We start from the raw sequence: 26,899 nt of genomic DNA on the forward strand, positions 1-26,899 counted from the left end.
ATAAAAAAGTAGGAAGAAATATTCACGCATTAATACATGCTAATGTATCTCTGTCTCCTATTACTCTCAGTTAATTTTTGCTCAATTCCCAGAACCATACTATGAAACTCAACACTCTAAGAAACCTCCAATGACCAAAAAAAAGGAGAAAAAAAAAGGAAAAAACTGGGGAGCAGCTTCTGAGTAGACTGCATCTTTGAGTACCCCACTGTTCTAAGAAGACCAAGGCACACCTCATGTGGAGCACTGTGACCCAGTTTTTTCTTACTGGTGTGCAGCAGTTATTCTTAATTTATGTTCATTAGTTTCACTTAGTACATTCTGTGAAGCAATGCTATGACCATCAACTGGATGAAGCATGATAATAGCTATAGAGGTGTTTAGACATAATTCAGTTCAGGCAGAGGTGTCTCACATGTAGAATAAAGCAGCAACACTTTTATGAGGCTACAGGTACACCCCAAAGTATCTTCCAGGCTTGCTTGGTGAAATTAAAAGAGAACTCAAAAGAGGTCATATTCTTTAAAATCTAACTGCTCAAATAGCATACTAAAAATTAAGGGCATTAATATGACTTGAGCTGTGTTTTGTTGTGTGCTTGACTCTCACAAAGTCTTTTAAGTCCCAAGTAAAACAACAGTTAATTACAAGGTTAATTAGAAATTACTTTAAACACTTAAGGGAGTGTCAAGAAAAAACACATTGAAATTAAAAAAGAAGTCCTAAAGATCATGCTAAAATTGCTCTCTCTACCTTGGTAATAAGTAATTAAAATAATAAAACCCAAGAATATGACATAAAGCTGTGAATGGATAAAATACCCCTAGGAATGTTCAAACCATCATGTCTCACACTGATGTTTGGGATGTTGTACTGTTCTTCTGTAACTAGCAATGGTTTCGTGCTTCACTACCAACAAATCAGGATTCCAATAATAATTCATGTTAGCATTTCCCACTTCCTTCTATTTGAAGGAAGAAATAAAGCATTTTTAAATATTAAAAAGTAAAGAAAGAATAAAGACAACAGCATCGTGTTGAACAGTGCCAAATAGATATGCACTGGTGCTATTCTGCCAGGTGAATGACATTACAGCAGTTATTTGCTCACTGTCTTTGAAGATTGTCTAAACCTGGTTCTGCAACAGAAAAAACAGTTAATTTAGAAGTATTTTCATTACCTGCAGTTCTGGAATAACAGTTCCTCTTTCAGGACAGGACCCTCCAAATGCTGTTAAGGGGGAAGGGAGTACAATTGGATTTGGACTGATAAAACTACTGATGTCACAAGATGGTGTGTCCGACTCTGTTCTTTGCATTACAACTTTGTCTACAATGATGAATCTATTCCAAGGCAACCAAAGTGTTCTTTTCTCAGATATGAAAGGAGATCTATCAAAAACTAGAGTGACAGAGATTCCTCCAACAGCCACAAGGTCAAAACTGGAAAAGAAAAAACAAATAGTTTTGTTTCTTTTTGCTTTCTTCATCACATTACCACACCTTTCAATGCATCACAAACAGAAACTTTATGTTTGTTATTACAGCTCTTAATTTAGTATGTGAAATCATTCAAGTGTACATTCCTTGCATCACCTTGGTATCCACAACAAAGCTTAACCTCTGTGTGCTTTCTCCCTGTGTGCATCAACACCAAGGCACACAATTTCACTGTTACTTGGCCTCTCTCCCCTCTGTTTATCTGCTAGCATCAATACCAACGAGCCATCTGTAACAGAAGTGTCAGCCCAGTTGCTTTGGTTTAGATGAAATGACGTCCCTATCCCAGAAAAAGGATGCCACTCATCATCTATGCAGGAAGAACAAGCAGAATAAGAAGGCTTAAAGCCTGTTAGGCCTTAGCTCTATTAACATAACCCTTTCCCTTCTAAAAGCAGCAGGAGGAAAAGGTTGAGTACACGGTGCATATGACCTCCCTGCACAGGATATGAAATTTTTGGGTATGATGGTGATTAATTGCACTGAGAACTGAGTCAGCTCTTGAACACAAGGAGGGTGATCCTCTGGGAGCTAACTGTGAAGAACCTTTGGCACATCTGGGCTGCAAAACAGTGGGATATAGAAGGTATGCTGCACAGTCTCAATTTCCAGAGTTTCTGACATCCACAGTCAGGCAACACAAGGTAATATGTAAATAGCTACTTCACTCTCTGTATTACTGAATGCATCTATTATGGAGGTTTTTGATGGTAACAAACTGTGATAAGAAGTCAGACTTAATTATGCATATCTCATCACATTTCCCAAATGACACCGATTACATTCACAGCAAAATACAGGTAGCATATTTTAATGCAACAATTTTATCCAGGCTAGCGTAAGGAGGAAATGATAATTACTAACTTTCAGTAGTGCGATTTGAAAGTCAATAAACCCAGGTGAAATAAATATGCACGCTCAATACTTCTATAAATTGGCAAAGCCAAACAAAAAAAAGAAATTGTGGAAACAGTGACAAATTGCACCACTTTTTCCCTGCTGGAAGACAGCTTCAGATTTCTTGTAATTCACAATCCAGCCCTTAAGAGCTTAATTGAAGTTCAGGAGCAAGTCATGACCCTATTGCAAATGGATGGCCAGCCCTGGAGTGCACTATAGAATACATTGAAACCTCACCTGCTTTGAGAAATGAACTCAGACCTGTGAGGGTGGGAAAGAAGGGGAAGCCATGGCTGGTTATGGAACAGCAATTTAACCATCTGTCTTTGGAAAGAATCTGTTCCCACTTTTCCTTGTGTGCCTCAGGTGATCAACTAAAGGATTTGGCTTCATTGATGCCTCAATAAACTACTTGGATGATTCACACTTAACAACAAAAAAGCCCAAAAAACCCAGGAAGACAGGATATTTCCTGGAAAACCTGAGTTGTGAAAATATTCCAATGTCAAGAAGGTACTGTTACAGCAGACCTGGCACATTTTGACTCCAGGAGTTTGAATGTCACTGTAATTTTGTTGCATTTCAGGTTTCTTTCTTCTTTGGTCCCTTCACTAGAGAGAGCTCCAATCAACTGTGCTCCCAGAGCAGGCGGCCAGATGTCATCCTCAAGCCACACTGTGAACTGTGATGTCTATAACAATTTTGTACATGAATAGAAGTTGGCAGATGGCCTTAACTACACAAACCTAAACCAGTGGAGGATGATACATAAAAGCCTGACCTTCCATCCTGTCGACTGATGGTGTATCCATACTCATTGTGGTGCAGGAAACTGACGTTCACTCCAACCAAAGGTGTCCCATCGATTGCTACAACCTGGCCTCGGATGACACATGCCCGTCTGTAACAAGAAGAGTAGAAGGCAACAAGTTACAAACATGAGGAGGGTGAGAAGGGCATTGATTTCAGAAACTGGGCTGTGCCTTGGTCCCAGACAGACGGAACCACTCTGATATCTGACTGACTGCTGATTTTTGGAAGAGAAGTCATACAAGCCCAAAAGATTGATTTGAGAAAGCATTCTCTCATAAGGACAACACACAGACTCTCCCATGAACTGTTGGTATAGGGAGAATATATTCCTGTTTCCTCACAAATTTTAGGGTACTATTTGTTCTGCCACTGAGTGGCACTGCAGAGGTTTCATTGATAGTGTGATTTAGCTTGCTGCAGCTCTAGGGAGTGATGGTTTGTGAAAGGAGAGAATGAAACCTCATTCCCTGCTGCTAGGTATAGGGCATTGCTGTCTATTAGAAAAAAGCTGAACTAATGTGATAAGGCAGCAGTGAGACACACAGGCTTCACCCAACTTCAGAAAGTTATACAGGTAAATTTACAGGGTGCCTAATCAAGTGTAACATACATTTTTCTCAATCCCCCATCACATGTGATGCTCTTTTAGATTCCCTCTGGGATGCACTGGACTTGCATCCACTTTCTACTTTTTCCTCACATTCCAGTGAAGAGGTTGGAACATGGCAGCACAGCAGAAGACATCAAAGTCAACGGACAGGAAAGCGAACTCATTACTAAGTGCGTCTAATCGGAGGCTAACAGGATCACAGAGTCATAGAAAATGAGAGCTGAAAGGAAATACAAGACTTTATCTTGTCCATTCCTTTGCCTCGGGTTAGATCAACTATGCCTACATCAATCCAGACAGATGCTTGTCTAACTCTATAAGCTCACCAAGTTACCCATTCCAATGCCTCTGCATGAGTGCTCTACTCATGGTTAGTTCTTCCTGCCGTCCAATTTGAACCTCTACTGTTGTCCTTTCTGACCATTGCTTTCACCTTAGTCACAGAAATGGTGAAGAAATTACTCTTTTTCTTAGCTTTAGCCTTTTACCTATCTGAATAGAGAAACATACAGGTATCAGGTCTCCTAAGAATGAGAACTACGATGTAAAATATCCTTATGGTGTAGATTAGGACCTAGTGAGATTTTCTAAGGGTTTACACAGCTGCATTCCACTGAAATTCCTCCCAGTAGTTTTGCCCTGGGCTGTCAGCTACACCACACCTCCATTGGCTGAACCAACCCAGATCTTGGAAACTCATGATATCACTGCAGCTATTTCCTGGAACTGTGGTTTGAGATAATGAAGTGAACAGTGTATGCAGAAGTCTTTTGCTAACATTAAGAGATTTAGGGTCAAAACCAATACAATGCTTATGAAGTGAACTGGCATTAATTACTCACTATAAATGACAAACATAAATTTAGGCATCGTTATGTTTCTTTCTCAACTTGAAAATTTGTGGCAAACCTCAACAGACACAGCCACTGCACAGTGAATATGTGATCTAAAGGAAAAAAACTTAATAGTTCCTCAGACAAAAGTTATTTAGGAGTCTACATATGAATTAAAAAAATATCCCTAGAGAGATTAATTGACCATGATCCAATGAAATCATATGCAGAAATAGGAGAACATAAATTTCAGCAAATTTTGACATGCTTCTTAAGATCCCATTTTCCCAAGCCACTAACAGGACACTGATTTATCACCATGATATCATCAAACCCATCTGACTATGACTTGAGAACACACAACTGGTAAAAATTAACCTCTTTGCCAGTACACCATTCACCACAGTTGCTAATAGGAATTCCATACTCCCATGCCATGAAAAGATGCTGATAAATCCTAGAGGAATGGGAGATGCTACATTACTGCCAATATGCAAAACAAGAGCTCTGATTTATCACCCATTTTGTCTTCTACATGAAGTAAATTGGTTGTGGTCCTATTTGTGGCCCAAAATTTGCTGCTCCACTGAAGGCAATTGAGCTCCTGTTTGTCTCAACAGACTCACAAGACTCACTCAAAAGAACAGCCAGGTCCAATTACTCTGATTTCTTAGAGCAGAAAATACTTGTTTATATTATTTTCCCGTATTTCTGACATCAACAGATGTGCATTTTCTTTTCTAATACCTTTATTAATGCACTCCATGCATTTACAACACACTTAGGTGTGAGAGGGAGACCCTGGGAGTAATCATTATTCAGTGCATTATTCTTGCACTCCTGTTTGTTCATTCCACACAGACCTGTCTTCTGACACTACTCTGTCCTCATATTTCATCAAGCACACAGATTGTATGATAAAAGCTCATCAAAATCTCCATCCATGGTCTTTCTTTCCTTTACTCATTCACTTTACTTCCCATTATTCATAAATAATATTAAGAAACTTATCTTTCAACATTCTCCTTTTTTATTCATCATATTTTACAAGCCACACATATTTACGGTATGTGATAAAGACACATAAACCTCATTATTCTACATTTATCTGTACTGTTTTGTCTTTCTAATCTCTTGGATTTTAAATGTCCTAAGCCTGCCTCTGTGCTCCTATATTTGTCCTCATTATTTAATGTCTCTTTATGACCTACTCTAGGTTGAAGAGTCTCCTCTAGCCTCTTTTTGAATTACCAGAACCTACTAAATCTTTGACTAAGCATTTGATCAGAAATTACCTTTAATTCTGGGATTTACTGCAGCTATGAAAACATTTTTCAGTTACTTCATGACCAGCACGAGTCTCCAAGGCTCAGGAGGTAACCAAGAGCCCCAGCTTGCAGTCAGTTCCCCCTTGTTCCCCAGTGCCCTGGCAGCTCACAGAGCAGACCCCACATCTCCAGGCATGCTGGCAGGCAGGTTCCCTGCAGCTCTGCTGCTCAGAGAACACCTCACTTAATTCCTTCCCTTACAGAGCTTTTAGAGCATGTTCCCTGCAGTGATGTCCCTTCATAGGCAACTGCCACTTCACGCTTCCTTGCTTCAGCATCCATCTTCTTCCCAGCTGAGCTGGAGGCCTTGCTACCACTCACTGCTTCTCTTCATTTGAGCAGAGAAAGCTCTAAAGATCATGATGTCTCCTCAATGCACTGTACTTTCTGCCTCTAAGACTTATTCCACACTCCTTTGACTGCCCTGCTTTGCTTTCTCACGGGGGATAACTTGTACTATCTGTCCAACAGCCACCTATTTGTGATGATTGCATAATCTCAGACCTAAGGCTTTCCAAGCTGTTTTAACTTGAAAGTAAGTGCAAAGATGTCTTTTCTAATTTGGTGAAGCTGGGCAAGAACATGCCCCTGATAAGCTGCTTTAGTGCTTTCAAATGCATTAAAAATGTTCCCAGTCCCCTGGCAAGCTGTACTAAATCTGCAACTCCAGAGGGAGCAGTTGGCTTTTTGAGAGAAAGCTGAGATTCCCACGGGTTGCAGGTGGCCTAAAAGTAGGATTCCTCTGTCAATGCTTGATGGGTCACTCCACGAGCAACTGAGGAACTCACTACTCTGTGGATCTCAGGTCTCTGCTGTCAGGCAGTTTGTTTGACATCTCTAATTTAAAATATGAACAGAAGTTTAAATTTCAGATGTATTCAGATGTAAAGCATTTTATTATTTTACCACCATTCTGCCTTGCTCTGCTGCTACTTACCTGCTAGTTTTTTGCTTTTGCTTTGCATATTAAGTTTCCAATAAGCACCTCAGGCTGAGACATTAGGCTCAGATATGGAACTCTGTCAAGCAGCTTGTGAATTTGCAAGTGTCACATTACCAGAAGATGCCATTCACTGTATTACATTTCTGATTAAAATCTTCAATGAGAGAAATGAAGCTGAAGGCTAGTGAGGTACATTCATTTCTTCCTGCTGACAATGTTGCTGTAAGCAGCATTTGAAGGGTAATTAATTCAGTACCATACACTGGACCCTTTTCGTGGGCAATTTGCAGTGAGTCAAATAGCTTGCCAGAAGCATGCATTAAAACAAAAAAAAACCCCAAAAAAAAAAAAAAAAAACCAAAAAAAACCAAACAAAAACCCTCAGCAAAGAAACAAGCTAAAAACCTTCCCGAGAACTGAAGTTGACAAAAACATTATAATCTGCTACACCCTGCTACATGCAGTAGGTTAAAACCATGCCTGATGTAAGCAAGTACATTTCCATTTATCCAGAATGTCTCTAATCTGCTTTTCAGATTGTCACAGTTTAAGTGGGAGTTTGTAAAAACCCAATGTATATGACACAGCTTTGACATAACAAAAAGGAAAATGTTTTCCAAACATGTAGCCCTTAACATTATTTTTGGTGTGGTATTTAGCCATGGCTCATGCAACATCCTGACAGTATGTATAATCCAAATGATTACATTTTAGACCTAAGCTAGAGTCCAGGACGCAAATGCAGAAGGATAGATGTCTCAGCAGCTGTCAGAACAACTAGTTTTACTATTTCAGATTATTTGGAAAATTCCAGGATACAGCAGAGACCAAACACTTCCAGTATGAAGGACAGAGATAATCTTCACCATTTTGGATAGCTTTCCAAGATCTAAGCAACAACATTTTGTCTCCAGTGAGATTCATGCAAACATCACCCATACTAGAGTTCCACTGACCTGTGGTATAGTAAAACACTGCACAATGGCATTTGAATCAGAAGACTGAAAACACTGGATAGATGTCTCTTCCTTAATGCTCCTCTCACCTCAGAGATTTCTTGTAAAGGGAAATGAAAAAAAAAAAAAAAAGGCAGATAGGGCTATGCAAAACTGGAGTACCAGTGGGAATGGATGGCAGTGCTCTGAAATAAATACATGCCACTATTCCATCCAATCCTTCTGACATTTCATGCTGAAACACCAATGCTATTAAATCAGTGGCATTGCAGGCAGCCATGAGTTAATATCATCTGCCTAGACACAACCTTTTCAGCAATAGCCCAAAGGAGATTAAAACCCCTCAAGCATTCTTTCCAGATAGGCTGGATCACAGATTTCTGATGCTTTTTACTGTAGCAGCAGTTGTCTTTGTATATTTTTTCAGTAATCTTAATTCCCAGGAGAAGAGCTGACACAAGATGACAGTCAGATTGGCAATGTCAGAGGAAGATTTCTGAACAGAAGCACCACAGTTTAGCTATTGCCTCTATCAGAAACCCTGCTTATCTCTCATCCTTGAGTAAAATACTGGTTTTTAATAATATTTGACTTATGGATGAACAATATTTCAACAGCCTGGAAGACTCAAGGATCAAGCAAAGTGTGGACTGAGGATGTTCCTTTGGGGTGCCCAGCACATTGCAGATTACTGTTGACAAACCTCAGGAGACACAGCACAGCACGAGTCTCCAGGCACTGCCCTGACTCCAAAGATGCAGCCATCCTCATCTGAATCCCAATGATCTTCTCAAACTAACTGTGAATTTGTCTACAGTGGGAGGAAATGGTATCTGGGGTGTCAGTGACACACCAATGCCAGTAGAGGCCTACTCAGTGGCAGGAAGTCAGAAGCCATGGTGAGGGCGGGCTGCTGCTCCCACCGGGAACTTCACTGCTCTTCAGTCTTCAAAGGCATAGCAGGTATCAGGGTAAAGAAATGAAATACTCAGAAAAAGCTTTTAAATCCAAGTTAAATCCCATCAATGATAGCTTTAAAAGATCAATTCCTGATATCTATAAAAGCACATTGATGGGATTACGTACAATCTGGCTGCTAACATTTGCAGTGTCACAGAACACTGTACAGGGAACTTGAGCACTCACCTCCTCTCTGAAAACTCCCCACTGTGAGGTATTTTGATGAGGAAAATTTTTCAGTGGTGACTTTTGGTTTAAACTGCACATAGAGCCAGCCAAGGACCCTGCCCCAAGTACAGTGGCCTCATTCATAAGTGCAGCACTCCAAGAGACCCCCGAGTGGCAGGTGGGTGCTTCTCATGGAGTTCATCTTCATGGCCTATTGCTCTACATATTTATAACATCCTGTTACATTATTGATAGTGATTAAGTGTTTAGGTATTTCAGATCAATAATGACTGTTTACAAATTTACTTTATTAAAAATTAATGCTGAAGAAAAAAGTGCACTGAATTTGTGTGCATGATTGTGTTGAGGTTGTAAACTAAGTGCTATATACTGTTAAAATAAAAAATTCTTATGTGCTTATTACTGGAACATGGTTTATCTAATGCAGAGGCCTAGCTGACAGGGTAATAGTCAGGTGATGTGGATGATTTGTGGATCTCTTTGTCAGCATGTAAGTTATAGCTTCCCAAGTGAATTGCAGCATAAAAACTTATGTGCCCCTGTATTTCAGATGTTCAAGAAAATATGTTAGCAGGTTTTCTGAGCAAGTAAGTGCCCTTTTTCTACTGCACTGTTCCTTCCTGTTAAAGGGCAAAGCCAATCTCACAAACACTCAGGGATCACTCTGCTCTTTGCATGATAACCTGCAGCACAAAATAGTAACACACCGCTTTATCAAGGTGCTGTATCAGGAAGTTTTGAAGTTATTTGTCTAGATTATATGTAAATTATGCACATTAAATTCATTGCACTGTAAATACCAATCCAACAGTACTGGGCAGAAGGGTGACTGAAGACAGCAGATGTGAATCCAACTTGTCCTTCTGCATCCTGCCTTTACATATGCACAGTGTGAAGGGCTGAACTTCCCCTGCTGATTTTACAAGTGTGAGACAACTTACCTTTCTCAACAGCCAGTCTTGTTAATAAGAGCAGTAGAGTGTGCTTCCACCAACCAGACAGGTAGCAACAACAATCTGATAACCAAGATCCTCAGCTGTTGGGACTTCAAAGTTTGCTATCCTCTTAAGTATTTTATGAGTACTGGCAAAAAATTTTCAGCTATCCATATATCCCTAATTTTTCTTGGTTAAATAATTAAATTGCAATTCTCAATATTCAGAAAAGTCTTTCAATTTAAAAGAAGACTCACCTGCTGTCAAAGGAGACATCTCCTGGGATGACATGAGTGCTTTCTTTCCCAATAAGGAATCTGATTCGATCATAGAAGAGCCTTGGAGGATGCTGAGAGAAGGGTGGTTGGCTGTGCTGAATAAGGTCTAGGGGATCAGGTGAACCGTGGCACAGAGGACTTGAGTAACAATTGCTTTGCTGACAACAGTCAGGGTCTACACAGTCTGTCAAGCCATCTAAAATGGAAAGAATGGAAACTTCAGGAAATGGAGCAGTTCTGAGAATAAAGTGCCACATTTATTATCAGAGAGCAGAGGGGGGATATAATCAATGTGCAGGCACGCTGATTATGACACAGTCACGTTCAATAAAGCATTAACATACATGCTTAGTCCAGGAGGGTTATTTGTCTCAGTCATTAACACTGTATCACCTCACCAAATCCTCACTCAGTGAGAAAACACAACCTACAAACTCAGTAAATAGGGAAGAACAGGACAGTCTTCCCTGCAGACCAGGCAGAAGAAAGTCACTACACTTCACCTGTCAGTGCCATGGGATCCACACTGTGCAGCTGCTTCCTCCAACAGCCCTTTACTGTCAGCACTGCCTGGTCACCCCAGGTGGGACCTACACTCACTAACCAGTCCTCAGTAAGGAGGTCTCGAATTTACCCAATTCTCCTAAGTGTCCCCACTGCAGTAGTAAAAAAAATGTACTTGTTATAGTTGTCTAACTTCTGTTTTAAGCCCTACAACAGTTTTACAAGTGGTATAGGGTATTTACTTTTCATTTATTGATTGCAATACCAGAATGATCCAGAAAGGGCATAATTGTAACTCCACTCCTGCAGCTGATACATGAATACACACCTAGATTCAGGCTCTGTCCCAGTGACCAGACAGTTACAGTCCTCTACATAGATGTTTGCACCATGAAAGCAAATTTGGGAAGTGAAAATAAAGCTAATTCTCCATTTTCAAGTATGAAAAATAGAAGAAATAATAGATTTTTTCAGAAACCTACATTTCTTCATGAACAAACTTGCAGCAACATTTGTGGGTGAAATTAAGTTACTTAAATATCTAAAGCTTACAATGAAAATTGAAGCACTGAAGTGCATCTAAATTAAGCACCTAAATAAAACTTAAAATTGGGCTATTGACATTTAATTGTTTCTATCAGCAGCTTAGATGTCCAAATTGGCTAAATTACATACTCAATCAGAAACAGATTTAATAGGAGATGGTAAAATATCCAACAATCTTCTTCAACATCCACTTTATAACTTAGCAGCTGTGTTACCTGCATTTAAAGCAAGATAAAGGTGCTTTATCCTTCAACAAAGACACTTTGTATTTCTAACAAGGTTGGTTTGAATAAATGCAGAGTCATCTCATCACTGCATGGATCTTCCTTGTGTTAAAATTTGAATGCTATAGGATCAACATGCTGTCAGATATTTTCACTTCATGTTTTCACTTTCTGTTTTCTGTTCATACCAGCACTTTGAAGTCTATCAAACTGCATCTCCTCTGGGCAAACTGCACCTCAGGGGTGCTCCTGGGGGGAGCAGAGAGCTCCTGGAGTTTTGCTGTTGATTTTAATGGGTGCAAGACCAATCCCCAGCCAAGCCTGCTGCTTTCTCAACAGAGCTCTGTGGGAATGCTCAGTAAATGGCAGCACAAAACATTCACTTTGAAAAGAAAGCAAAAGCCCTTCTAGAGAACAAACATGTCTAATGAAATGGGCTTTTCTGGCATCTGAAAATCCTCGCCTGACCTTGAGCAAGATAATTGCTTGGCTAAGCAAAAAATATTAACAAATCTATCCTCTGCAACTGGGAAATCAGATGGAGCAGGCTAGTTTTTGTAAAGATGAGCCAATGGCAACTGTAGATAGCAACAATAATCTAGGACCCTTGGCTCCAGCAGAGCTGGCATGGCTACAGGTCAGTGTGTGCTTTCCACATTCCCCAAATCCTGGAGACAACAGGCATTTGCCAGCAGTGGAAGAATAACTTCACAGGGCAATGTTGAGTTTATTGACTTTGAGTGTAGAAGTCACTTTATATTCAGGAAAGCCTAGGAAGCAACTGAAATCTGCTAGGAAGTCAGTAAGCTAACACAATAAGGGGCCTCCAGTCTAAACAAAAAAGCACACAGGAAGGGATGGAGGAATTCACAACATAAACCAGAGTAATTTTCAGTGTGTTCTGATGGAAAAAAAAAGAAAAAGAGTGTTTTGGGTTGAAACTTGAAAAGCATGCTTGGAACTGCAAGGAAAAAAATTGTTTCATCTATTTTTTGTCCAAGGAATGAAGCTCTATATTCTTAATAAGAACTGAAAAGCATCAAGTGACAGATGCTTTTCAGCAGATCATCCAAGACTACAAACATTAAAGAATTCTACTAGATTTGAAAATGTCATAAAGACATTGAAATCTCTTCCTGTGGTTTATTCTGTTAGTGGCTCTGCCAGGGGAAGGGTTACGGCAGTGACAAGTCTTGTTCGAGCAATCAACAGATTTTCTGGAAGATGCCAATTTCTACAAGCTCACCACTGTCTACCTAAGAAACTTGACAAACATTGGTCTAGCAGATTTTTTGCTAATCAGAAAAAAGGAGCACTTATTTCAGAATAACAGTATCCATGGGGAAGCTGTTTTGGAGTAATTTATTCCACACTAGCAATTCTGATTAATTTTTTCCTTGTCAACAAGCTATTAGATGTGGGAACTGAGCTGACCTGATTCTCTCATTTATATAAGAAATAAAAGTGAAAAGTCACAGAAATATTAGAATATGAAGGTCTGCCTAGGAAAGAAATAGCTACAAAAATAACACTTAACTATTTTGCTTTTTCTAATAGAGTCCTCATTTTCCTCTGCTTTGGTCAAGAGCTTACGTACCTGGTGACCAACAGGGCATTCAGGCTGTACACAAAAAGAAACCAAGGAAAGGGAAAGCAGTTTTCCATTTTCCAGTCAGACTCAATTTTCCCCTTTTCTTTGAATCTTACTTGTCAGCAACATGACTGCCTTATAAACTCTTCCAGGTTCTGCTACTGGAGTTATTTTGGTTTGAATTACTTGCACCTGGTTTCATTTGCCTCTTCAGCCTCCCAGGGCTACAACAGGGAGGGTTTCCCATCCGGAGGGTGTGAAGTCCCAGAAGCAGATCTGAACAACTCATTTTGAGACTGGTGTGTGTCCTAACAGCACTAAAACTGTATGAAGTGCTGGATTCAGCAGGAACAGCTTACAGGCAACAAAGGCTACAAAGTCATCAGAGAAAGAAACTGCTACCCAAAGTATCAGTATTAATGCAAAGGAGCAGTGTTCTAGGTCACAGACCATCATTCATGGGCTCTCTTTCTGTCTCATGATGTATTTTTTAAAAAATATTTTGACTGGTGAGATGGGAATTTATTTCAATCTCCTCTCACAACCATGCAGAATGAAATAGAAGACACATATTAGGCTCAGAGAAGATGCTTCATGGGCAGTAAGGCAGGAATTGCAGAGCAGCAGCTTCTCTGTGGACTCTTAAAATCATGTATTTGGCCCAGACTGCTGTGTGTATTTTAGGATAATTAACTACAATTGTCTGAATAATGTAACTTCCAGCTTTTCTCCAAACAATCAACAAAAATTTAGAAGAGAAACTGACTTGCATAGAACTGAAAAATAGTTTTCTCATTTTGTCAAGAAGTAAAGTAATAAAACACCTGTTTCAGGGCAAACAGGGAACTCTTAAGCCAAAACAAAATCTTTGTTCCACTTTAGGCTCATTCAAGACATTGGTTTTAAATTAAACAATTTAAAATAAAAAAGTAAGAAAATCCAATTCTAAGACCTCGAAAGAAAACTCCTATATTTTAGCACAATATCCATCAAAATGAACCAGTCAAACCATGCTGGTACAGAATCACAAGCTACATATGGAGGCAGGTTGTGATAATGGAAATTGTATTAACAAATGCACATGAGGATAAAATTTTCAACAAGCCAATCCTATTTGAATTGAGATTTTTAATCCAGGAGAATAACCCAGAAAAGAAAAAAAAGCCAAATAAATCTTGTTTATAAACTATATTGTCAAATTCATTCACTTGAAAATGCTACAAATACATTAGTCAGTTCTCAATCAGTGGTCACAATTTTAGTTAAATTTTCATATCAGAGACAGCTATTAAAAAGCTCACTGTGTTAGCAAATCAGCTGGCTTTCTTTTAAATCTTAGGAGACAACAGTCAGGAGTATGAACAAACTACTACAAACAGCAAACACTGTAATTCATACAGCAGGAGATCCCTGTACACTGAAGTTTTTACTGTCAATTACCCCAAAGAACATCACAGCATAGGTGCAGACTAAAATGTATTTACAGATGTGTAAATGGTTTTGGTTTGTTATTAGCATTTTTTAATTTATTTTTTTTTATATGAAAGAAAGTCAGACACGTTCACACATACACTACAGACTTATATAATAAAGTGATTTACATTGAGTCTGAGATTATGGCTTCCCATCCTCCAGGTACCTTCTTTTGTATGCAAGGATAATGATGAACTGGGATTTTTGTTTTGAAAGTGAATTAGAAAATTAAAATATGTTTAATATTACTGCTAAAACAGAATTTACAAAGATCAACTTCAAGATAGAAAGCACTTCATAGTACTCTTCAATAATTCAAACAACCTCGAAGAGAAGGCAGAGCATGGCAAAACAAGCTCCTCTGTTTTCAGTCACAGCACTCCTATCTGCATTGCAATAGATCACAGAACTAGGACAAAATTTTCCCATTCCTTTGCTGGGGAATAGATTTTTTCAGGAAGCCTTCTATAAGGAATGATATTAATATTTATTGGGTCAGGAGTGCGTGTCAGTGGAATCACACCAAGTTTTCCATCAAACAAAACACATTTTTTTGCTTATACATTTATATATCTATATTCCTTCTTCGATATGATGGAAGGGATGTCACAAGTGTTGTGAAATTACTTCCTCAGCTATGCTTCTGCTGCAGTCATAGAAGGCTCATGTTGTGCTTGGTACAGCACATTTTCTGATGTACACATTGGGCAGCAATCTCTCTTCCACAGGCATGATCACCTTCAACAGCCAGAAAAATTGGCAATGGACCTGTGGCTATGGACCTATCTCTCCACTGGCTACTTTCCAACAATATAAATCTCTCTATTTTCTATATCTGGGAAAATGATGCACAGTGAATGCATTTCTTATGTTTTGCATTTGACCTTTCCATGTGCTGCAGAATACTTGTGTTAAGTTATCATTAAAATAAAATAACAGTTGGAAACAAAAAAGGCATTTTGTCAGCTTTATGTTAATTGCAAGAACATTGAACAAGTCATATATTCTGTGCCTGATACAAACACCTCTGTCACCCACTTTTCAAATCCCAGCATCTCTATACTTCTCATCTACCCTTGTAGTACCTGCAATTCATGAGCACAAATATGGCAATAACACAATAACTCATGTTCCTGAAAATGGATCTGTGTCCACAATTGGTACAAATTGTCTAGATACAGTTTCAGGAGCACCCAAGGACAGTAAAGAGGCCCTGCATGGGGACACTGGTAAGGGGACAAAGAACAAAGTGGTTCACACCAGCAGTGTTGGCCTCCCCACCTCACCAGTGAAGCACACAACAACTTGCACAGCAGCTTCTTTTCTATTAAACCACTGAGACACTTTATTAACTGGCTATGAAAATGAAAAATTCAATCAGACTCTACCTCCCATGTTGCTGATGTTAGTTATTTTAATAAACCATCCACTATCTGGTGAGGAAAACATAGCTAGTTAGCAATAAAACTTACAATTGCTATTTTTCTGCTTAAAAGTTTATTAAATGAGCAGAGCTCTCACCCTTTCAATCTTTTTTCACACATGCAGAAGATGTACTGAAATTAACTACCTGGTTAACGTAAATGAATAGATTTGACGTTTTATGGTAATGTCAAACCCTGAATACTACAAGAATTGGTGTAGATGCTTATATGGTGCATGAACATATATGCAGACATACTCACAAACACATCCTTATGATGTTCTTGCTCAGTGACACGAAAATCTAATCTCTTGATTAGATATGTTGTGCTCAGTTTTGGGTACCACGACATAAGATATAAAGCCATTAGAAAATGTCCAAAGCAGAGCTATGAAGATGCTGCAAGCCCTCTAGGGGAAGCCCTAAGAGGAACATCAGAGGTCACTTGGCTTGTTCAGACTGGAGGAGACTGAGGAAGACCTCACTGTGGTCTTCAACACCTGCAGAGGGACAGGCACTGATCTCTCCTCTCTGGTGACCAGTGACAGGACTTGGGGGAACACCATGAAGCTGTGTCAGGCGAGGTTTAGGCTGGATATTAGGAAAAGGTTCTTCACCCAGAGGGTGGCTGGGCACTGGAACAGGCTCTCCTGGAAAGCTGTGACAGCACGAAACCTGACAGAGTTGAAGAAGTGTTTGGATTGCACTCTCAGATACATGGTGTAATTTTTGGGGCTGTCCTGCACAGGGTCAGGAGCCACACTTGGATGATTCTTGTGGGTCCTGGTCAACTCAGGATGTTCTATAATTCTGTAAGTACCAATGACTTTCATTTTCACTGCTGCAGAGCTACCCAGAGGGGTGTGTGTGTGTATCAGTGCACTCCTGCTCCGTCTGAACTGATCCCAGTGAGTGCAAGCCAGAGATGGAGCTGTGAGATCCATGTTCAGAACATTTTCACAGAAAGTAAAAAATGGGATATAAGTGTGTCCTTAAATATTGCCTGTGCTGACTTTATTCACCACAGGCTCAGCTCAGTCTAATTAGTGTTGCCAGGAATCTAAGCAAACGGAATCAAAGAGTAACTTCAGAAGAGACGAAGCAGCAGCAGCAACTGTCAAGAGTCTCTAATGCTTATTCATATGCATTAATTCAAAGTGCCCAAATTTTATCCATAATACATAGCAGGCAGCAGACAGTGAGGTTGTTAACTGGGAACGCTGGTGTTTATATAAAGAAACCCATCAGTGTACCTATGGAAAGGCTGTGAATGTTTTACGCAGTGAGCACCAGTAGTGTTTGGCCTTCCACACTGGAGACAATATGAATATATCAGGGTTTTCAGAAACTCTAAGTATCCCTAGAGAGTCCTCACTGCTCAGCAACAATGAAAACCATTCCCATCAGTATTATTTATATTGGGTAATAATAGCATATTACTTATATATGGACTCAATATCTCTGTGATGGATAGGTTATTAAAACGCCAATGGACGGGTCAGAAATACATCAATATTTTAGCAGCACTGGTTATCAACCCAAGGCTATGCTGAGTCATATATTTCCTTGTGCTTGGAAAAGCTTGGAGAATGCTACAATAACTGTCTGAAGTGACTGAAGGCATATTTGGAAAAGAATTCAAAGCTTGTAGTAAACAGCAGTTTCCTTAAAAACAAACAGGCAAGATTGATTCATGAAAGACAAACGATAAAAGGAGATGCAGACAAATTTAAAAGACAGATCTGTATCAAAGAAACTAATGGGAGTGACAGGCTGCAACTTTCAGCTTAAGACAAAGACCTGTTTGTGCAGCAGCTGGGTAAATATATGTGCAAAAACATGGCAAATTATGGTTTGGCTACAACTGAGTGGGGTGTAACCCCCGCACCTCAGCAGTGTGTTCTGCCTCCTGCCCCAAAACACAGGCACCTTGCCTGCAAAGAGCTCAGCAGAGCTTTATAGAGATCTTCTGGAGCTACTGGAGCTTCCAATGAATCTAAATTAGTGGCAGGACAAGAGGAAATGACCTGTTCAGATGAGCTGAATGGCTCATCTTATAGACTGAAATCAAGTCAGTTGTGACAGTGAAAGAAGGAGGATAAGGAATGGGGAATTATGCTGAGGGAAGCCACAGTGAGGGAAGGGCCCCACTGCAAAGGACACCTGCTTGACTCCTTGGCATTTTTTAATGGACATCACACTGGTAACAGACTGCAGAAGCACTCCATGAGAGCAAGTGCAAACCATGCCATCGTGCATCTGTTATAATGCTAAGACCTTTCCACTGATATTTGTAGTGATATTTGAACAGGTAAACATGCCCTTAAGTCTGCGAGCAGGAAAAAGCTAACAGAGAGTTATGAGCTGGAATGGGAAAGGCAGCTCTGGTACAGCCAGGGAACAAGTGCAGAGAATCCTAATGGGGCTCTAAAAGAAATTGTACTTTCCCTGCCCCTGAGAATAGTTCCGCACGTGTTTTATCTTACTGCACTGAGGGGATCTTGCTGCTTCAGTGGCTGCAGGACCAGGATGCCTGTGAATATGCTTATGGCTCTTCTTTATATGATTATATCAGTCCTTAAAAAATTAATTCAAGACTTTCCCCCTCCCAAAGCTTTTGTGCTCTTAATACAGGGTAAAGAACAGCACTAACTCTTTCTCATGTCAATTAAATGACATTATTGAATCCCTATGGTTGGGACTAACCTGTTTCTTTTTTACTGTGTCTCTGAATGTAGTTTTAAATGATAAAAATTTCAGTTTTTCCATCCCCAAAAGTACCATGTGACAAATTAACTGAAAAAAATAACTTAAATCTACACAAAATTATCCTTTTGTCTAAGTCCTAAAATTAGAGTTTGTTTGAAATTATGATTGCTGAACTTTACTACATCTTTGTTCTTTGGTGACCTCCTCCTCATGAACTTGAAGCACAATAGCACTGAAATATAAATGTTTGATTTAAACACAACTGGAATGATTAAGACCTTTGCTAGGTGAGAATTCCATGATTTGGCCTATACAAGGGCACTTAATTATCTCTTGGGCTATGTGTCACTGACTATGATCACATCCTAAGGCTTCAGGAAGCTACCACCTGTCAGCTGTGTTTAACTCACCTGAGTGCAAGCCCTTAAGTCACCTCAGCTGCAGGTAGAAATGCTAATAACTTCCATCCTGATGAACCTACTCCAGGTGTGTTGCTTGATGAATAAAAACTTTGTATGCCATGATAATATTCTCATAGTCTAAGACTCAACCTCCCAGCAGACAGGACTTAAGAGGTAATGTCACACCTCCTTCCCAGTTCCTGGTTTCCCTAAAACACACAGCTTCTGATTTCATCTAACACTGGTATAACTCCAATGGCTTTAGGGGAATTTTTCTAATTTACACTTATGCCAAATCAGGTCCTACAAACTTCATATATATATAAAGAGAAGTGGTTATAATATGTAGATATAATTTTCTTTTCTTATAGGAAATTGTGAAGAAAACTTAATTACATTTAGCCCATCTGTAACAGTCAGATTAATTAAATATTTCTCTCTGCCCTTATCTCTAATTTTAATGTCAACAGAGCTGTCCTAGTCCATGTTACGTTCCCATTAAAAAGGGAAAAGAAAATTGCTTTTAAAACCTGCAGTGAAATGATGTGAAGTGTCTGCCTTAAACTGACAAATTCAAGGAGATTTAGAGTTAAAAGTGCCAACTCTTCCAATAACTCACTGTTATTGCAGAATATAAAGCACCCAAAATCACAGTACAGGGCAGTTTATACAGAGCCAGTTCCCAGAGTGTATCAGAAAATGCTTTCCACACATTACAGGCTGACCAGGGTTTCAGTGGGCAGACTGAGGAGTGCAGGCGGGTGAGTCAGTGGCTGGGACAGCGGGGGAGAGCAGCGACAGATGGGAGAGCACAGGGGGCAGGGATGCCAGCTGTGGGACCTTGTGTGACAGGGACACACTCCAGTGCAGGAGAGCACAGACAGTGGGCAGAGACAGGGTTCTTGGACCTCTTGGAAATAAAGTGGAAAAGGAAGGATATGAGAGGAATAAGGCGATTTTGAACAGGGTTCAGAAATGAGGAAGCCTTTGCCAAAGGACAGCAGGGTCTTAGAGCCCACAGAATACAAAATCAGAAGGTCTCAAAATATATCTGTAAATGAGGAATCATTACTGAGTCAGAATGTTTCTATTGAGGTCCCACAGTGACCTCAGTCCTTGGACCTACATCAAGCTTAATTTATCAATGACCTAAAAGAAAACAGACAATCATCATAGCAAGGTTTACCCCTACAGTCAAGTATAAGATCTCATCCAGGACATTGATACGGTCTTTAGGTGTGACACAGTAAGATAATATGTATTTTAATACATCTCGGCATACAATCTGAGGGGAAAAAAAAATAACCATGTTTGGGGCTGCTCATATAATCATAGAACTGTATGGGTTGGAAGAGACCTTAAAGAATATCTTGTTCCAACCCCCTGGCAAGTTTGAAATAGAGATGGATATTTTTTCTTAAAAAAAACCCCAACAACAACAACAAAAAAGTTCCAAATTGTATTGGAACAAATTACTGGAAAGGAAGCAGAAACCAACATATGAAAGAACTATGTTTTCCCCAGCAAACCTAAAACTTATGCAACCTTAGAATGAAATCAAGATCACAGAGAACGGAGTGCCAAATACCCTTGTTCAACTGATAGAAAGGAGCAAATGATTATTTCAGTACAGGGCTCTGTTTACAGTACTTTCCAAAATCTCTTCTGCACACTTTCTACACTAGTTTTCCTCAACAGTCCTTCAAAAGTAGGTCCAGATAATTGCAAGAACTGTGCTGTGTATCAGTAGAAATATTAAGAGAGACGAATGTTAAAAGCAACTGCAAATGTGCACTTTATGCTTGCAAATATATTAAATTAATAATAATAGAAGACTAACTGGATGCATTTTGACAGGCACAGAAGTTTCTTTCGTTTGGGTGTCTCTTGGCTGTTTTTTCTGAAAGGCTGGCAGAATTATGAGGAAGAGTGGAAAGGAGATACAGGAAATTACTTATTACACTTTTGTTTTGTTTTGCTTTTTATGAGAAAAAAAGCAAGTACTGGGATGGTAAATATGGCCACAGATATTTTCTGCCTTCAGTAGCATCCAGCACAAGGGTCTGTTTCCTCACTGTATTACTTCAGATGAAGTCAAGGAACGACTGTCTTGAGCAAACAGACAAACATTGACATTTTGTGATAAAAAGGAAAGCATACACCGAAACTATGGATTTAAATGGCAGTCAAGGATGTGACAGATAAACAGAGACACATGAATTATGTATCATACCTCCATCGTTGTCCAGGTTATCTGCACACACCATTTCCATGACAACGTTACATCCCGAGCCACTCCAGCCCACTTGACAAACACAGTGCCACCCATTCTGATCAAGAGTACACCTCCCATTTCCATAACAGAGACCTGGGCAACCATCTAAAAAAGAAAGTATGAAAAAAAAGCCTTCATGAAGCGATATTTTCTCTTATTTTGCAGTTGCAATTATTCATTAACATTCCAGCTTCTAGCACTATACTTGCTGCCTTCAAATGATTATAGCTTGGGAGCCACTCATTTCTGGCTGAATATGGAAAAATCCCCAACTTTGTCCTTCCCTTTGCTTGCCCAAAAGTAGTTTCTCAGTGAGGAATAAGGATTGTTTTACTGTTTAATATTTTGTGCACAGGAGTAAAGTGAGTAAAGTCATGCTATGAAGTTATGAAGTCACATCCATCTCTTTATTGAAAAATAAACTATAGTTCACTAACAATATCACACACATAGTCAAGATTTATATCAAAGATACACATGGAAAGCATTGTCCAAATGACAAACTGGCATCTGTGGACATAATCCTACACATTGCAGGGAGTGGAAGTGACCTTTTTATTCTGTTCATAAATACTCATCTGACTGAGAAAAAGCCAATTTGATTTATGCTACAACACACTCTTCCCACAGAAGGCAGTTGAGGGAGCACTGCCTTCCTGTTCCACTTTCTTCCTTTATAGCTGATTCCAACAGGACCAACACATGCCCTTTGGTGGTGCTGATTCTAGATCAAAACTGGACCAAGGACAGTAGCAGCCTCTTGATTATAGACTTGCAAGCCCTGAATCAGTAGTAATTTGGACATTCATGTCTAGATTTCTTGCCTCTAAGAGGGAGAGAGGAATGGTCTCTTGGATGTGTACAGTCATGTCCATCTGCTTGCACAGTGCAGTGCCAGCTCAGACATTTCTCAGATCCTCACCATGTCACACATAGAGCCAAAGGACATTGGATAAAGCTTGGCAGTAAGTTTGACAGAGTGAGTGGCATCACTTCTAAGGTAGCTCCTTTCTTTTTGCCAGCATGGACATAGAGGGTCTGAAAGCCCCTGTGCACCTGATACTGATCATCCATACACAGGTGTTATCAGAGAGAGGGCTTTTTTGAGGAGGAAAGAAGAATCAGTGCCTGACAGCCCTGAGATGCTCCAAATAGAGTTTGGAGGAGCCAGTTGGAGAGTCTGGTCTGTCAGGCTGTGATTCACAGCCCCACATGCAGCACATTTCCTGACAACTTTACAAGAGACACATGATCTCCCTCCTTCTCACCCTTGGCACAGTTTATGAATCACATCTGCAAACAGAGGGATCAGAGAGTCTGACTCTTGCTCAGAAAAACTGGAAGTGGGTGGCATCATTTTCTCACACTGAGTTATGGAAGATGCTACTCCAGAACAACATGAGCTTGGCAACCACCAAAGATACTAAAAAAGCCTCTTTCAGGGAGCTGGGGGAAAGGGCAGGATGTGAGAGCTCTTTTGGGTAATGTGGACATTTTTCCACTTTCAATCACTGTCCTGCTGAGTTAATTAATTTCTTGTCCATGATTATATTTTGCTACTGTGTATGGTTACCCTCTAAGTCTATAAATGCAATAAAATGAATGTTTATGTGCTTTTATTATTATCTAATTCCAAAGAAATAAAATAAGAAACAGAAAATAAGCACTGAGATCTTTCTGAACTCAGTGGTTAGTTTGGTATTTCAGTGAGCAGCATTTCTGGAAGGGGCTGTGCAGCACTGTTCTGCCGGGTGTGGGGACTGCTGTCGCACTGGGAAGGTTCTAGCACTGACGGGAACGAGCAGGACCTGCAGCAAGGCACGGGAATCAAATGGACAGCACCAGACACAAAGCAACATCACACTTAACCCTTGTATCAAATGATTTGGAGAGAACTAGATCAGAACTAGATCACATCTGGCACAGACAGCTTTAGAAAACAAGAGTACTGCTCTAGCAAAAGAAACTTATTTCAAGCATAAATGACAAAAGAATACTTTTTTTACTTCTCATGGGAGACAGTATCAACACAAGCTTTTTAGCAAGTCCTCAGCTCTGGCATTACTTTGGATGGTAAACAAGAGCAAAAAATGGATTTGCCTAACACAGCACATCAGATGGCCCTGTAAAAACATGCTTACATTGGTACAACTTTGCAAATGAGTTGAGCACATTACTTATTAAAAACTGCACTTTCTGCTGTAAATCTCTGTGTGTGCATATATATCTATATATATATTTCCATAAACAAATGTGTCATCTATTCTGGGAGCCTAGCAGTACAGAAGCTGAAGCAAAATGAGTAACAGAAAACACTCCATTCCCAATACTTTTGTATATTTTCATTATTTTTTTGGAATGCTGATATGAAAAACTTACCTTGAACAGCATCTAAGTAGTGAGCTTAAAAAAGAAAAGAACAAAACTGAGATGGATCAAACTTCTGTACCAAATGAAAATACATTTGCTTATGGCTTGACACCTGGGGGTTAGATATAAAATGTCTCTCTCTTGCTGCAGGCAGATCTATTCCTGCTGCTGTGACCAGAGCATTGTGTTTGTGATCATTCTCCATTTGATGACAAGCGTGCAGGGACCACACCTGGCACTGCCTACAATGGGAACAGCAGGTCTTGTATATTTTTAAGTATTTTGGTCCTTCTCTGGATTTGCTCTAAACAATCTTCAGAAAATTAGGCTGATCCTCCAACACAAACATAATCCTTGATTTAGCAAATCTGACTTAGTAAATTCTAGAGCCAGGGAATGAATTATCTTAAAATGATCCAGATAAAGACAACACATTCTAGATTTTTTTTCAAGAAACAAATGTGAGACCTTATGCTGGTCATCTCTGAAAATTAGATAATCTCACTTTGGGACAATTTAGGAAGAAGCACTCTTAGACTTTGCAAAAAACTATTGAATTTCATTAAAAATATAACTATTACATTTTTATAGTAGACTAATGACTTCTAAAAAGATGTGAAAGCTTTACCTTATTAGGAATATTGTTAGCAGTCAGCTCTAGGAAAAACACCATTAGCAGTAAGTAAAATATGTAAATCCTCAGACAGAAAGGCAAGAGATTTAATGCAAGAATTACGTAAGGTAAATAATAGCTTTGTCTCCTCACACTTTCTACCTTTTAAATATTTTTTCCTTCCTGACTACAAAATTCACGTATGAACACATCCCAGAGACAGGTTAGGACCGAGCTATCTTTCCTTTCTGTGTTTTTTTAAAAATTAATTAATCTGTTATTTCCTCTACACAGAAAGCTGTGCCACGTTGCTATTCTGTGGGACAAACAGATGCAGAGGCACCTTTTTCACACATGCCTGGACTCCGAGTCTTTGTTTTTCCAAACAGATTTCAATCACAATGATGGCCATCTGTGTAGGACTGGATTAAGATTTAAGTATTTCATTCCTTGAGGTACAAAAGCCCCTTACCAATGGTGCAGTGGTCCCCTTCCCATCCTGGGCTGCACTCACACTTCCCGTCCTTGCACTGCCCGTGCTCGGCACAGTGGGAGTGGCAGGTCCGCTCTTCGCAGGTGGGTCCCACCCAGCCCTCTTCACACTGGCATATTCCTCTGGAGCAGACACCGTGGCTGCCACAGTCCAGGGTACACAGCTCTGCGCAGAAAAACAAAAGAACACCACGTGGAACAGCACTTTCATACTGCAAAAAGACTTTACATCAAGACTAATTGACTTCTGTATGAATATCACTCATCAGCTGGATCAAACCTGGGATTTTATCACTCAGTACAGTACAGACCTTATGCAATCTGCCTCCTCCTTCTTTAGCAGTTATTTGTCAGGTCATTTATTTTTTGGCGTGGAGACTGCAAATGATGGCTTTGCATTTGCAAAGTAGAGTAATAGGTCTGAAGCAGACAAACAATGACATGAAAAAGTCCTTATCTTTCAACTAATTCTTCTGAGACTCAATTCCAAAATCTCTTACAAACTCAAATACTGTGAACTGAATTAAAGGATAAGGTAGCACATAAAATAGATATAAGCAAACCAATCTTTTAGATATTCAAATGTTTGTGGTGATGACAAGATGCATCATCTTCACTTGCAGTACAGAGAGCCACCATAATTCGAGTATTCGGACTTTTTTTTCCTTCCTGACCTTCATAAGTCAACTGCTAAGAAACCAGGAAACCTGTTTCAAATAATACCTCCTTCATTGCCCTTGGAAGATTTCTCTACCTGGGCACTGCAGAAGAGCCCTGACTGTGAAGTGGTATGAAAGTCCTGAATTGTTCCAATACATCACCATACGCTAATTGCAATTCTACTTCTATGTATACTACAGTTGTTCTGTGAAAAGAATGGTTTCATTATAGAAAAGTTTCATGTAGTTTGAATTTATTTAGAAAATTACTGTAAAGACACAGAATTTGCTTGTTATCCTGTAATTAACCTGCTACAGAAATGTCTCCTCCTTCTTCCTCTCAAAAAGCAGCTGATAGCACTTAAATTTAAGCCAAACACTCATGTCTACTCCGATTTCAAATGTCAGTGCTACATATTTAGTTGTGGCAGGATTTTTCCCTTGACAGATTTTAAACAATGATCATTTAGATCTTGGAACTATTGTATATAAACATCCTTAAAAGCATTTGTAGTGACAAATGCTGTCACTTACATACCAAGAAAAGTTTTTAAAGTTTAAATTGAAATCTTATCTTCCAATCATTTTAACACAAAGAAAAAAGCAGCACAGAACTGGAACAGCACAGTGACATCAAAGGCATGCTGGGCTCTGTCTTGAGTGAGAGCTCTAGCCCTTATTTTTGGTAATAGCCAGGGTGACAGCACAGTGCACAATCAAAAGGATGGGTGAATGACAAACTGTAAGAGCACTGTCCAACTCAAATTCAGAAGCAGGAGGCATGGTAAAGAACATCACACAAAATTCAGTAAAAGCAACTGCAAAGTGCTGTCCTTAGGAAGTAAAAAATCAGCTATATAAAAAAAAGAAATTTAATATTCGGACAGGGAGTTGTGTTATACTGGAGTACAAGACAAAAATAATCATCTGATGATATGATTCTATGATATTCCTGAAAAACAATGTAAGACAAGAAAAGAGACTGCTTTATTATATTCAAATGAAAAACTGTGCTGAGTCTGGGGCATTATGCCTTAGAAAGTCTTGATTGCTGCCTGCTGATCATATATTCATCTACTGCTTCATGCCTTGGACTGCCTGCTTGCAGGTACTGGAAAGGATTTCTTCCCCCTTCCTGCATAGTTTGTCTTGGCTCCTTTGTTTTGTTACTTGTTTCTTCCCTGGAAACCTGGGACATTGCTTGAAGGACTATGGGAGGATGTGCTTTCTTATTCCATTGGTACTGAAGATGTCCAAATATTTGCTCCTGTGTTTAGGAAGCAAATTGATCCCACCAGATCACAAAAGCATCACTCCCAAGCAGACTGGCAGAGGCTCACTGGTTTTATTTGAACTTATTGTTCCAGCTTGGGCA

The 26,899-nt window shown here is 39.6% G+C and overlaps 1 protein-coding gene across 4 annotated transcripts in view; it reads right to left on the bottom strand.

Annotated features, from left to right (window-relative positions):
- Positions 1-26,899, bottom strand: part of TENM1 (teneurin transmembrane protein 1) — a 225,769-nt gene that overhangs the window by 70,143 nt on the left and 128,727 nt on the right. For 3 of the 4 annotated variants that reach the window (XM_041485142.1, XM_041485143.1, XM_041485141.1), the window contains exons 14-19: positions 24,846-25,031; positions 23,770-23,793; positions 21,349-21,495; positions 10,224-10,440; positions 3,181-3,300; positions 1,181-1,442 (exon numbers count right to left, since the gene is read on the bottom strand). In XM_041485142.1, the coding sequence (XP_041341076.1) occupies positions 1,181-1,442; positions 3,181-3,300; positions 10,224-10,440; positions 21,349-21,495; positions 23,770-23,793; positions 24,846-25,031 (956 nt within the window). The remainder of the gene's footprint in view (positions 1-1,180; positions 1,443-3,180; positions 3,301-10,223; positions 10,441-21,348; positions 21,496-23,769; positions 23,794-24,845; positions 25,032-26,899) is intronic. The other variant, XM_041485140.1, reaches the window with a different exon arrangement.

The sequence above is a fragment of the Pyrgilauda ruficollis genome, unplaced genomic scaffold, assembly GCF_017590135.1.
Source record: "Pyrgilauda ruficollis isolate IOZ18807 unplaced genomic scaffold, ASM1759013v1 scaffold7, whole genome shotgun sequence".
Lineage (NCBI taxonomy): Eukaryota > Metazoa > Chordata > Aves > Passeriformes > Passeridae > Pyrgilauda > Pyrgilauda ruficollis.